Genomic DNA, 13,815 nt, shown 5'->3' with positions numbered 1-13,815 from the left:
ATCAGAAAGAAAAACACTCGAATTAAAATGAATATTTTATATAAAGCTCTTCAAAGTTAAAACCTCTGCTAAGCAATAAAACCACAATGACCGCTTAAAGTTTAAAAACAGCTTCTAATCCAATCTGCAACGTTGCAAATTCGTCACAAAACCTCGGTAGAGTTTATACACATTTCTGATTTTTTCGCCACTTTTCTGCCAAACTTTTCAAACGACTCTTTATGTATTTGTCTATGTACTGGTTTTTGATTAAAATCAATTTTTCAAACAGATTACCACGGCGAAATTGTTGGTATAGTGGCGCTATATAGTGGGGTTATTTTGAACAGAGAACATAATTGCAATCGACAGCAACCATAGAATGTTATTTTTATCGTCATCTCCCTCACACAAAACCAATATACTTTTAATCATGATGTACAACTTTTGTGCAAATACCATCGATTAATAGTAAACATATAAAAAGTGTTATTTGACAGAGAGATTTTCGTGATATTGAAAGTATTAGTGAAATTCATGTGAAATGTTAGTAGCGCAGAAAATAGCATGAGTTAATTTTACACAGCGTTATTAATACGAGAGATTTCGAAGGCAATTAATGTTATATTTGTATTATCGATTGACCATTAATCTCTCTCTCTCATTCTTTCTCTCTCCACCCACAAATGAGAGAGTTGACATGTCATTAGGGTGAAGCCTAAAAAATGTATTAATTATGCGATTATAACGTTTATAATGAGAAGCTACGCGAATGTGTTATCAGTGGGTGACTAAAGAGTGCACACAATCACCTAAAAGCATAGAGAAATGAGTTGAACAAGGTTGGATTTAGTATTTTACTAATGGAACTACTACGGCACCTTGCATACCTCGACGAATCCGCCCCGTTCCTTAACCAACATATATAACCTATACAGATCCAGAGGCTGCTTCGAGATCGTGGGACAGGCTGTAATAGGTGATCGGCGGTCCTCCATAAAGCCCAAGAGTTTGTCTAGCCACACACGCCGATCTGGATTGTCATCCATATCGTAGAGCTTACACAAGCTGTCCGATTTCTTCAGCAGGAGAAATTGAGAAAAGCCATCATTAGCGAAAATAAATCACACAATTCGAGATTAAGAATTAACGTAGTATTGCAAGCGTCATGCAGATTTGTTTTAAAATATACAAGTGAGAGCCAATTTCCTTAAACAATTAGCACAATATAAATTCATTAATTTCTCCTTTTTTTTTAGTTCTGAAATGCGATGCTCATGGACGAACAATTGCCAATTATGTGTTAATGAATTTTGTAATATTTCACCAATTAGATTTTGACAAATATAGTAAAAATAAATAAAGTAATGTTATTGAATTGAAAGTGTCAAAATTTGAATTTCAAATTGTTTCCATGTTAGAGAAGCCACGAACCAAATATAGATTATAGAATTTTAGCAAAAAGCCATAATAATCATCATCATCACTTTTTGCTTTTCAATCCCTTTCAATCCAAATGACAATTATTGTTGTTATAATTAAAATCAGCATAGAGAATGAGGTTAATTCTGTTTTAGTTCTGTTTTAGTTTGCGACAATTTGTACAGATAAAGAAACTAATGAGTTAATATTAGATATAAAACGTGTGAAATATATTGACAAAATTCAGTAAATAACCACCTTTGTTGATCGGTAGGTTTCCTGTGGAACGTGGCTGTTAAAAACCTGCAATTTATGTCATAACATATGTTCATAAAATAATGTATAACAATATAAATGGTGAAGTGAAACAGAAATTTACAACTACTTTACGGCATCAGTTTTACAATGTAAAAAGAAACACTCGAGAGATTCTCTGAATAAGATTGTGTTCAACTAACCGGACTCGCTGGTGTTCTTGACCACGTTGGAGATCCCATCTCGAAGTCTTCGTGCTGCTGATGAGCACCTGGAGATGCACTCGGCGGCGCCAAGTGGCTCTGGTTGTATTGATCGCTCTTCCGAGATTTCGGCGTGGAACACTGCGGATCTTCAGCAGATGCTGCAAATGACACAGCCAAATCACAATCCAGCACAAATCAAGTCAATCAATGTAAAAAAGCAAAGCCGACGCTCTGTCGCTGAACTTGCATTTCGGCTAGGCACTAAACATTGCAATGTTTCGCATAATATGATACTAATGGAAAAATTGCATATTGTAAAGCTTTTCAAAATTCCCGAAGATGATCCGGAGTGGAAAAGGAAGCGATTCTCACCTGCTGAGGCATTGGAAAGCGTACTCTGTTGACTGGCCTCGTCGAGAGGCGCGCCATCGGGACCTGTGGTCACCAGAGATGTCACTGGATGTGCTGCAGTTGGCCCAGATGAACTAATACCGTTGTCCTGAGGTCCGTCGGGCGTCACACTGCCGTCCGGATGGCTGTTGGGCCCTCCAGGCGCCGCGGCCGTCGGTACGCCAGCCGGAGCATTCTGTGGCGCGGACGACGGCGGACCCATGCTGCCCGTGGGGCCCATTGGAGGGCCCATGTGATGCGGCGGCCCCATGGGCGGATGCATCCCCGGGCCGTTCCCATAGCCCTGTGGCGGCGTCGGGCTCTGGGCGCCCACGTAGCCGCCCTTGTGCTGCAGATGCTGCTTCAAGTAGTTCAGCGGCCGCGGCGAGCCTCCCGTTGGCGGTCCAGGAGGTGGCGGCGGGGGCGCATTCTTCCCGCCCGGTTGCTGTGGCGGCTGTTGCTGCTGTTGCACGTGATTGCCCATCATCCCGCCACCGGGCTGCGGCGCCGGCGGGCCCCAGTTCTGCTGATAAGGCGGGAATTGCGAGTGTGGGCCGACGTGATTGGGCATGGGTCTGCCCGGATACTGGCCCGGGCCCGGCGGCATGCTGTTCGATGGCGGCGGCTGTCCTCCCGGTCCTGGACCGTAATTCCCAGGATACTGAGGACGAGGTGAATAGTTTCCTGCAGGAGAAAGAGAATGTCAGCAAAGAAGTCAGTCGAGAGATCGGTGAATCTTACCTGGCGAATACTGTTGAGATTGTGGCGGATAGGGAGACATGTTCTGGGGTCCAGGACCTGGCCCAGGCCCTGGACTGGGTCCCATCTTGTAGCCGCCGTGCATGTGCGGCGGCGGTGGTGGCGGTGTCTGGTAGCTACCCTGAGCGGCCGCCATGGCTGGCGATTGCTGCTGCTGATTCGCTCCCGGAGCCGTTGGCGGACGAGCAGGAGACGTGGCCGGGTCCAACGGCGGCGGCTGTACTTGCTGCTGATGCTGCTGCGAATTGTTGTTCTGCGTACTCTGAGGCGCTTGATTCGGTACCTGAGAATGACTACTTGAGGGACGTGGTGGCATCTGAACGTTTTGCTGACCTGCAATGTTAAAATTCAGAAAAAGAGATTTATGAGCACATCAAATTACCATAATTTCCCTCACGCTACAGACATTTATATAGGCCAAAGTAAATGACAAGCATTTCTTCTTCCAGGGAAAGGAAAAAGAAGATGGTCCAATTCGCAAAGTGAGATATGTTTCAAAGTGTGCAATTTCGTGGCGCACGCGTTCCATTAACCACCAGTGCCAGACAAACGACCTCATTTTTAATTAAATGCCATATTATTATTGTGAAGAATGCCTCTTCTATACTTCACTCGCCGACAATAATTTGATGCACGTGCGTTCACTTTAAACTCCTCTTTTATTATTGCTACACACTAACACACACCGTGTGTTGTAACATCCAAATTATCCAGGGAAATTGCACATTCTGCCAAGGTGAATGATCGCTTTGCATATCAAAATCCCCATTAGAACACGAATGCAGTGTGAGAGAGAGAAAGAATGTCACTATTTCCCATTATAAATAAATAATAATAACAACAAACATTTCAATATCAACTTCCAATTCCCGCACATGCCAATTCCCTTCTTCTGCAGCAGAAATCTTTATGTATTACACATTCTACTGAATCAATTCGCCGTTGCGACGATTATAATGTGTGGTATATTGTGAAAAAGCTATAAATAAAGTCGTGTTACGTGTATATCTTATATAGATATATACCCCATTAATGTAGATGACGTCGTCGTGATGTACATTTATACACTTTATGTATATACTTATATCCACTTTTGCCTCAACTTCATTGATAATTATGATAATGGGAATCATGAATGAAATTCTTCAGCGAAATTCCATGCATATTTTACTCTTCGACTCCGCGTAATTTGTTCTCATTTAATTTTAATTCCTTTTTTTCGTGTATATTCACTCTTTGCTATTTGTCACACACATTTCTTCCTCTCTCTCTCTTTCACTCTTCTCTCTGCCCAACCGTGTGTTGTTTATAAAACGCCGCGCGCATTGTATTTATAGATTCAATGGTAATACATAAATTATTTCTGTACTATGCAAAAACTAATGATAGTCGATCATTCTCAATACTGATGAGGAGTGCCTTTGAGATGCGACATTCGGACATGATGGACACAGTGCTGAATGTGGTGGTCTCTTTTCTCTCAATAAACCCCACATGAGTGTAATTATCGCACCTTTTTGCACGGAAAAGCCATAAAAGGCAAGAAATAGAGATACAATCGAGCGAAATGTCGACGTAATACAATCCACATAACATCAAATGACTGTGAAATTTGAGGAGAATTTGAATTTCTCATTTACACTTATGCAATGCTTGCTCAGATGACGTCACAATACCATGATTTTATGACTTCACGTGTAAGCAAATGGGTCAAATTTGTAAAGGTCAGTGTCTCATGGTATTTCCAACAGATCAATTCTGTCAAATACACTCTCACTCTCTCTCAGTCTTCTCTTATCTCACAAACCCTACCATTTATTTATTATGGTGTATCTCGCCAGCAAACACAATCCCTTTTGATACACTCTCTCTCTCTCTCTCTGCCAACCCCATAACATTGTACACTACAATAGGTTAAAATGCCACCCTTGCCAAATTGAGCTTCACTAGGGCAAAACCACACCATCAAGAAAATCCATATTCGGTCATCGGGGAAATCCGCAATTTATGCCAACCCAGACGATAGCTCTTAATGTCCCGGATCCTGTGTGGAAACCGTTTGAGGGCGAAATGACCGGACTCAATTGGGCAATCAACTTGATGGCAAAACTCTACCACAAAATCCCCAATAAAATTCATTCAACGAAACACACCGCGATGAAGAAAGCAGCGAAAGTGAAATTGATTCCTCGCTTGCACCGATTTTTTTTGCTCCCCCTGCACGTGTTTTGTGCATTTCGCACACTTTCGGACCTCTTTTTTTCGTATGTGCATAACATCCCAAACGCCACTCACTACTCTCTTTTTTTCCCACACCGCTCGCGTCGATGCTCCGCAATCGCCCAATTTTAGCGTGAATATCACACCGCATATAATGCCTTGCACATAACATATAGCAATATATGATGGGATTTACTGTGAATACAGTCTGCTCTTTTCTCGCAAAACACCCAACCGGCAACTCATCCCCCTCTTTTGGGTGTCACACCGTGGAAAAGGCACACATTCACGACATGCATGAATGAATGAGGATATAATGAATGAATGCGAGGAGAGGAAGTGCGGCGGATATGTGAGCATTAAATGAAGTTTACAGCCGCAGAAAAATACACAGTGCAAGACTCCACTGACACCATGAAGTTTATAGAAGCTGTGATTCTTCGATAGCGAGCGTGGAATGTTATGAAATCCGATTAATCTTCTCATATTTGTGTGACTTTATGTAGTGCACAAAATAACATTTCAGAGAGATTAAACTACTACAATATTATCTGAGTCATCATATTATTAAAGAACGTTTTCTAGACACTTAAAGATAACATCAATTTATCTAATATCTGTCTAATGTCGCCCAATTTAGCTTACAGTGAGATAAGAGAGAAAATATGAAGTGCTTCAACTCACCAACAGCTGGCGACATAGATCGCGATCCTGAAGATCCTGTCGGCGATGGAGTGGGTCTCATTGCTTGAGAATTTGGCGTTCCTGGAGTGGCAACGACAGCCGCACCAACACCACCGCTTGAACTATCATTGCTATTTTGACCCGTTGAATCCTGAAAAGAGCAGAAAAGCCACACATTAGATTGGAATAAAGTGTCCACCAATCCCTTGAGGCGTAAAACGAAGAGATATTCGCTCTGGAGTTACACAATTAATTGAGACATTTTGTCTCCCGAAAAATCCAACCATAATCCCAACAACAACATCGCACGCCCAAAATGCGAATCAAGATAGGAATAGGGAATTGGAAATCAGGTGCTTTTTGGGATAGAGAGTGAGACTCAGGCGGGATCGATAACCTCTTGTGCGCTCTGTCGTCAATACAAAAAGGCCCAAAATAAAAATTAATAAAGAGAGGAAGAGTGATGAAAAGACGAAGATAAGATAATGAATGATTTTTTCAGCCTTCGCCAGCCATCGTCATCAAATGGCCCCACTGAGTCTGTCTCAAATTCATGAACTGCGGCCTCACTTAATGATGACGTGATGATGGGTATGGGAATATATCTTTTTCCTCACTTTATATACATATATATATTTACACAACTTCATTATACTATACGCGCCGCATTATATATTATATTTGGATCTTACTATAGACGCCACATGGTTTTTCGAGCACTCAATTAAAAGGCCACCACCGCTTTTTTCTCTTCTCTCTCTCTCACTCACTCTGTAAAAATCCACACTTCCTACTCTTCGTCAACAATGTCGACACTGAGAAAATTATTTCAGGCAGGTCAGTATCTCATTCTCCCTCTCCATTCTTCTTTCACCGCATATAAATAATAACGATTTGAATGCCGATAACTTGAATTAGCTCACCCATACAGTCATCATATCACAATTCATCACACTGGGAAGCGCAACAATATCAGCCACACAAGCTCTCCTTTTATCAATTACCGTATTATTATTATGTTGCCATTATTTAACTAGCAAAGATAGACACGAAACGACCTTGAGGGTCGTTTTCTCCACGCGCTTTTTTCCGCCTCTCTCTCTTTCGCTCTCGCGCACACATCACCATCTATATATCTATGGCCCTGTCCTATCGTAAAGTGAAACTACAAGTGAATGCGGCAAAAACGTAAATAAATGAACTTCGGGCCATAAAACCCTTTCCCCCTCCCCTCCGGCCCATTGAGGAGATCTTTTGTGAAAAGAGACGATAATGCCTGAATGGTGGCTTCCCGATGTCTTGCCTTTATCAGCCGCACTCTGGAATGAATGCCGGCCGGTAGAAAACTATACACAACACAGGTTTCTGACAGCTGAAATTCTGCCCGGATGGCATTTGACCTTTATTGCCCCGCTCCACATTGCGATGTATATATTTTCCCTGTTGCGTCATCTGACGACACAACAAACGCACTCTCCTCTCAATGCCCTGAGAATCCATTGTACCGTAAAATGTACACACATTTGTGTTTCGCTCGTTTTCAAAGCAAGGAAAGCGAAATCTCCTTTCACCCAATTTTCTGCCGACATCATCCCTCACACCCCCCGGAATCGCTGCTCTCTCTCACTCTCTCTTTCTCTCTCTCTGGCCCGATGCTCTCTGCAGAAGCGCCCAAACATCCCCACAGTCAGAAGTTCAGCGTCAACAGCCTTTAAAACACCCCCTCGCACAAAAAGCCTTCTTCTCTCAACTCCACAGCATCTCTCATTCTCTCGTCACTCATCCGTGCACGTGAGGGTGTATGTGTGTGCACAAATCGCGTTTTGGATTTCAACAAAACTTTCACTATCATCCCAATGCTTCGGGGGCTGCGAGGATTTTCAGGAATACCACCACACACACTTTCCTCCACTTTCCAGAGAGCACACACCCCGAACATATCCTCCACTTCCGACATTTTGCGGCGCTGCTCTTCCCAATTTATAACACACACCCACAGCCATCCATCTCGCCACCCTTTCGCCGCTGCACATTCTACATATATTGGATTTTCCCGGCTCCAAAGCCCCGAAACACAGAGAACAGCTCTGTAGTCGCACGTACGGGAGTGCCGATCCACGTTGACGAGGATTTCACAGCAATTATGGATCCTAAATTAGATCATTATCAGAAGAAAGGAGGAAAAACCTACACACACACAGTGGTTGACTGTTAAATAAATCAACTTTCTTCGCGGTTCTCCAGGGAGAATGTGAGTTTGGAATATGAGTTATTTAGTGACACTATTCAGTATTTCTATTCATTCTTTATTTCGTTGGCGACAACTGTTCTCGCCTTACAAAATAAGAGCATATTCTTGCAAAAGTCAGACTGAAATAGTGAATAATATGGAAATGAATGTTGCAAAATCATCCAAAACACCCTCTTCACCTCCCTATTGCGGTTTTATGTGGTGAACGAGAAGTGCATGTGAGTCTCGTCGCATATCGATAGCCTGGAATGTGAATTGTGCACTTTATAAGCTTCATTCAGTAGAGTTCTTGCAGTTCTCAAGCACACTGTCACATGCTCTAGCCTTCATCGGCTTCACTTCTCCTGATTTTCCAGTTGACAGACACAAATGCTGGTATCAGCGCAACCCAAATGCTTTCAACTTTTCGCCATTCGCGCGCGCCTCAGCACTCAAAAGGGGGCTGAATGTAGTCGGATAGTTCAAAACAGTTGAGCTCTCTCGCTCTCTGCATGATGAATATGAAAGTTGCGGTGTCATCAAGCAGACAAGCCGACAAAATATCCCCTAAAAACACCCACGCCACATCATCATCATCATCGCTGAGCAACCCTTCGCCGCCGTCCGCATGTGACTGCATCAACTTTTCTCTCTCACTTCCATTCAACTTCCCATCCACACACCCGCCCTCAGGGGCAGACTTTCGCGTACATCATTCCCCACACCATCCATCCATTCATCTTGCAAAGTGTCGACACGTGCAATATACCCTGGGCCTCGCACACAAACTCCCTCCGCTTCGCAGACCACCTTTCAGACATTTTCCTACCCCATCTCGCACTGTGCGGCTAACCTCGTGTTCCTCGGCACAGGGATTTTCACCAAATGAATTGCTACACATTGCCATGTATATAATTAAGCCGAAATACATACATATATTAGTGTGGAATACACATCTCTCTGAGACACTTCTATCATTAGATAGGTACAAGATTGTCGCTTCGTTGGAAAGTTGTGTTTCGCTCTGGCGATTTCAATCATCATTTCCTGTCAAGCAACACGTCATGTCAGTTACTTTCAACCCAACTCTGCGTCTCTATTCTTTGCACTTCTTTTTCCCCGCTCTCTGTGTGTCTTCGACTTCTGCGCTATTCACCGTCTAGCTGAGAACACTGACTTTTTACAGCGGAATTCCGTGACTCTCTTTTTTGCCTCCCCCAAAATCCACAGGCGCGCAATGCAATTATTTCATCCAAAAAAGCCCACTCTACATATTCCCTTTGCAGGACATTACACGCTGCTCGCCAATGCATGATTCGCTGGATAATGTATGTGTCCATGTGTAGCGCGTACTGAAGAGCAATTTGAACAAATACATTTTCCCCCATAAATTTGTGGTGCATCAATTAAAATTTTAATTTACTGCATCAACCGCCCAGCGCCCATTTGGCAAAATTTAAATCATAACAATTTTCCAAATATGCATGAGTGCATTCGGCAACACTCCGCATACAACACAACCCCATCCCCCATTCGGTTCTACACCTCAGCACAACTTTAAAGCATCGGCCCATCGAACACGCCAGAAACACCCCAAAACCTCATCCCCTCGCCAACATAGTTTATCATCCTCATGGAACACACACGCACACACACACACACACACACACACACACACACACAATCAATATCGTGTTCACCGCATTCCGCCGTTATCATCCGACATGACCCAACCAACCCCAAAATGCCAGAGAGCTTTCAAACTATCCTCCCGGCGCAGCGAATTGATATATGTATGGACAATATGCAAATTTACCGGTTGATTGGTGCCTTATTGTTTGAATTAATTAATTTCCACCGAGTGACGTCACAAAGCAAAACCCATTCCATTGAAATCATGCAATCACATCAAACATCCAAATCCCGCTGATAATCTACAGCAGTAATATCATTTCCACAAAAACGGACATTTCCACAGAAATATCCTCACCTCTCGAAAAGCACCGCGCGAAGCATTCCAAACACCCAGCTGACCTTCACAAATTTAACCGCACAACATTATAAATTCCTATTATTTCCAAACAACCAAATTCCACTTGGCGGCAATACACAAGTGCGGCACAGTGTCAAAAGTACGATGACCCTATTTTCAGCACCCATGTCTATTATTGCCTGTCTATTGCATGTGCACAAGCCACAATAGGTCGGGGTATACATAATGAGAGAATTTTTGAGGAGCGGCTCAGACTCGTTATCTTGTACGTCTAGTGGCTGAAGAAAGGGACGCAATTTTGGTCAATTGTACCTGGGCAAAAGTCAAGGAATCCCTGGCACTTCTCGGGGTGAAAAGCAGGCAAAAACAGGACGTTGAATTCGTAATTCAACACCAAGAGGATGTAAACAACTTATCTAATATCACCAACGTTTTTCTGCTACCCGCTTTTATTGTGCCTTCTCTCTCTCTCCACTCGTTATGTAAAATCTCTCTCACCATTTACTTCGCTGGCACAATCACGTGGCAAAGACGGGTAATTTATGGTTTTTTATTATTATTATTGCCCCGTACAACATCTCTCTTACCATCTACTCAACAGTCACTTGAAAAGAAACCCAAGCAACTCCCGTGTATTGAGGAAAATCCTCTCTTTCGCAACAATTCAACATTCAGATATTGTAGCAATTATTATTTACACGTTTATTTGGGCAACAAATTAATCCGTATATAAAGTAAGGAGAGATAAATCAAGCAACAAAGAGTGTGAGAGAAGGTGGATGTCGCTGAAAAACAGTCCATGCTTCGCTCACTTTGCTTAGCTTTATGAGAAAATGTGATTTGAGATAACAAATTGGAATAGGACAGGCACAATTGCAAAAATTGGTTCATTATACTGTGAAACCAAGATAACAAGATCCAAGATGTTAATTTCTTCAAATCTCGATAGTGAAGACACGCACCAATTAAATTTCTATTTCATGATTCACGCTCCTCTCACACCATTTCTCTCATTGATTTTTTTCCCATCTGCCATCGATCATAAACGGAGAACGTTTGGGAAAACTCATAACTCCTCACCAATTGACAGTCATTGAACGGAGAGATTGTAATTGCGGCATAATAAAACGATTTGAAATATTTTGTTTTCACACCGTGTAAACAAAGGATTGAATGGGTCATTTATCGTGTGTCTGAGAATGAATGCAGAGTTTCCAATAGTGGGCGTGTGTGTTTGATAAAATGAAGGGTTAATTTGGCTAAAACCCCTTCGGAAAGTATTCTCATATTTCCAAAATAAATTATGAAAATGAAAAGAGAAAATCAGCCCAATATTTCCTCACTCTCTCACATGTTGAGAGGTCAGAGGCAGAAAGTGTCCCTATAAATAGTTAAATTGAGGTTAGGTTGGAGCTTCGATCGAAGCTGTGCGCTAGTGTGGATATAGACACCCCCATTTATTATTTTATTCTCAGTCCCCTTAACTGAAACTTGGGACTTTTGCTCCACAGCCTGATTCAACGTATTCTCCTCTCTCTCTCCCTCTCTTTCCCGCTGCAGATGATGCCCTCGCTCCGTTGCCATTGGAGGCTCTCGCTCTGTCTTGCTTAAGCCCTCTTCTCTCCAAGTTCGCTACTGTGGGGCCACACCATTGAGCTTGTGCTCACTGCTAGTTATATCGAATTGAACGTGATGTATTGAGGCAGATAGGAACGTTCTCTCTAGTGATATGTTCACATGCCCGTCTCTTCTCTTCTCCCCATATATGTAGCTCTACACTCGGCGTATAATGGGTGGTAGAGAGATATACCCGAGCGGGAGACTGACTGTAGCACACTCGGTATATGTATGACACACAGCAACGGAGCGAACAAACGACAATCGAACGGGCGAAGAGCGCAGGCAGAGCGGCTGTGGCGACCCCCTTTTGCAATGCGGTAAATGGACTCTCCCATCAGCTCTCGTATTCTCGACTCGCCTAACCTCGCATCCAATGGTGCTCGGGAGACTACCATCGATATTCCAAGTCCGACTTTGCAGGCATTTCGCCTCCTATGCTTTCACATCCCAACCAACCCAACCAGCATATTACTCACTATACACATTCTCTACATTATACAGCACACTTAGTACTTTTGCTATGTTGCCCTGCTATACGCTCGATTCTCGTTTCCCGTGTGTGTCATACACAATTTGTGTTGGCTGGCTGGCTGGCTTTGGCTCCAACACACAACACAGAGCCATCGCCCCATCTCGCTCGCACCCACTGCCATCCATTTGGTGTGGCGGAATAATATTTTACAGAGAGCACACTAAAAGCAACAACAACTCCACCAGCAGTCAGCCCCAAAGATATTTTATACACCCGAGAAAAGACTACGTAAACTCTGGATTTCCCGATGAAGCAAATGCCTTACGTTGGAGAAAATCTTTTGCTGCCAAGCATCTTGTAATCGCTCTCCCTCCCTTTTATTCAATTTCTTACATTTCCTCCCGTCGATGGCTCTTTCCTCCTTCTTCTCCCTCTGCGCCTCTCCTTTCCTTGATTTTGTCTCAAGCCTTTTTGTCATATTACCATCATCGGACCAGGCCAATTTGTCTTATAGACATTTCTATTGCAATTGATTACCTCGCTTGCTTCTTTCTGTCTTTTTGCCTCCTTTGTCTCTCATCTGATCCGCAGTAGCTCGCTCAAGTATCATCGTTCCAGAGATAAATTGCAACAACAGCACATCCTGTGCAACCCATTTGCATAGAATTTATTAGGACCTTCGTTATGCGCGCTCTCTCATCTTATAATTGTAGGCGATTGTCATTTCATGTTATTCAAATCAACTCTCAGACCCAATTGCACTTGCCCTTCATGCACCGAGTCGATTCAATTTCGACGACTTTCTTGCTACACTTCATTTCATAGCCATGTTTAGGTATATTATGCATGGCTATGTACAAAATGGTAAGTTTTCACCACACTCTGTTCCAGATGTTTAAATTATGTACAGCAGGCACGTGACTTCTAAAAACAGGTCTTTTTCTCCTCTTTTCGTCTCTTCACTACTAAATATTTATGAGCAAGGTAATGACATAATTAATACATTACATTTGATACTCCTTTGACAAATGGCGCGATGACGATTTTCTGTGTGGAAATACAATGACCTATTGTATGAAGTAATGAATGAATAGGGGAAAAAAATGTGAGCAAGTGGAAATCTCATTAGTATTTGCCTTGTTTACTCTTATCACAAGCGCGCTTCTTATTTCACTCTATATTCCCTTTATCTACTGCCGACCACGTTTAAACTGTGATTTGCGATTTTCACACAAAACGTGTGTGTATCTCTATCGATTCAAAAATTTATAATTGGCCTTCTTAAGCGAGAATCACACCAATTTCCCACTCATTCATACAACACAAAGTCTCAGTGTGTACAAAATGATGTAATAAATAATAAAATATTTGCGGAAGGTCAGGCATCTTGATCTGTTAATAAAATTGTGGTTAATGCCATTATGTGCCTTTTCCCCAAACTCATTCTCTCTCTCTCCCGTCACACTCACACTTTATTTCGACCTCTTCTCTTCTGTGATGTTACCCGAAATGCGGGGACGCACTCTTCCCACACTTTCCCTTAAATGTTCAATCTCTATGCAAATTACATGTACAAGTTTCCCTG

The 13,815-nt window shown here is 42.7% G+C and overlaps 1 protein-coding gene across 1 annotated transcript in view; it reads right to left on the bottom strand.

The window, feature by feature from the left end:
• Nucleotides 1–13,815, bottom strand: part of LOC132258493 (trithorax group protein osa) — a 59,545-nt gene that overhangs the window by 9,448 nt on the left and 36,282 nt on the right. The window contains exons 6-11 of the mRNA XM_059755823.1: nt 5,916–6,066; nt 2,994–3,344; nt 2,235–2,936; nt 1,860–2,020; nt 1,660–1,704; nt 870–1,058 (exon numbers count right to left, since the gene is read on the bottom strand). Of these exons, the coding sequence (XP_059611806.1) occupies nt 870–1,058; nt 1,660–1,704; nt 1,860–2,020; nt 2,235–2,936; nt 2,994–3,344; nt 5,916–6,066 (1,599 nt within the window). The remainder of the gene's footprint in view (nt 1–869; nt 1,059–1,659; nt 1,705–1,859; nt 2,021–2,234; nt 2,937–2,993; nt 3,345–5,915; nt 6,067–13,815) is intronic.

The sequence above is a fragment of the Phlebotomus argentipes genome, unplaced genomic scaffold, assembly GCF_947086385.1.
Source record: "Phlebotomus argentipes unplaced genomic scaffold, Phlebotomus argentipes genome assembly scaffold_4, whole genome shotgun sequence".
Classification (NCBI taxonomy): domain Eukaryota; kingdom Metazoa; phylum Arthropoda; class Insecta; order Diptera; family Psychodidae; genus Phlebotomus; species Phlebotomus argentipes.
Note: the sequence above shows the minus strand (reverse complement) of the source record. Positions and strands in the feature narration are given on the sequence as shown.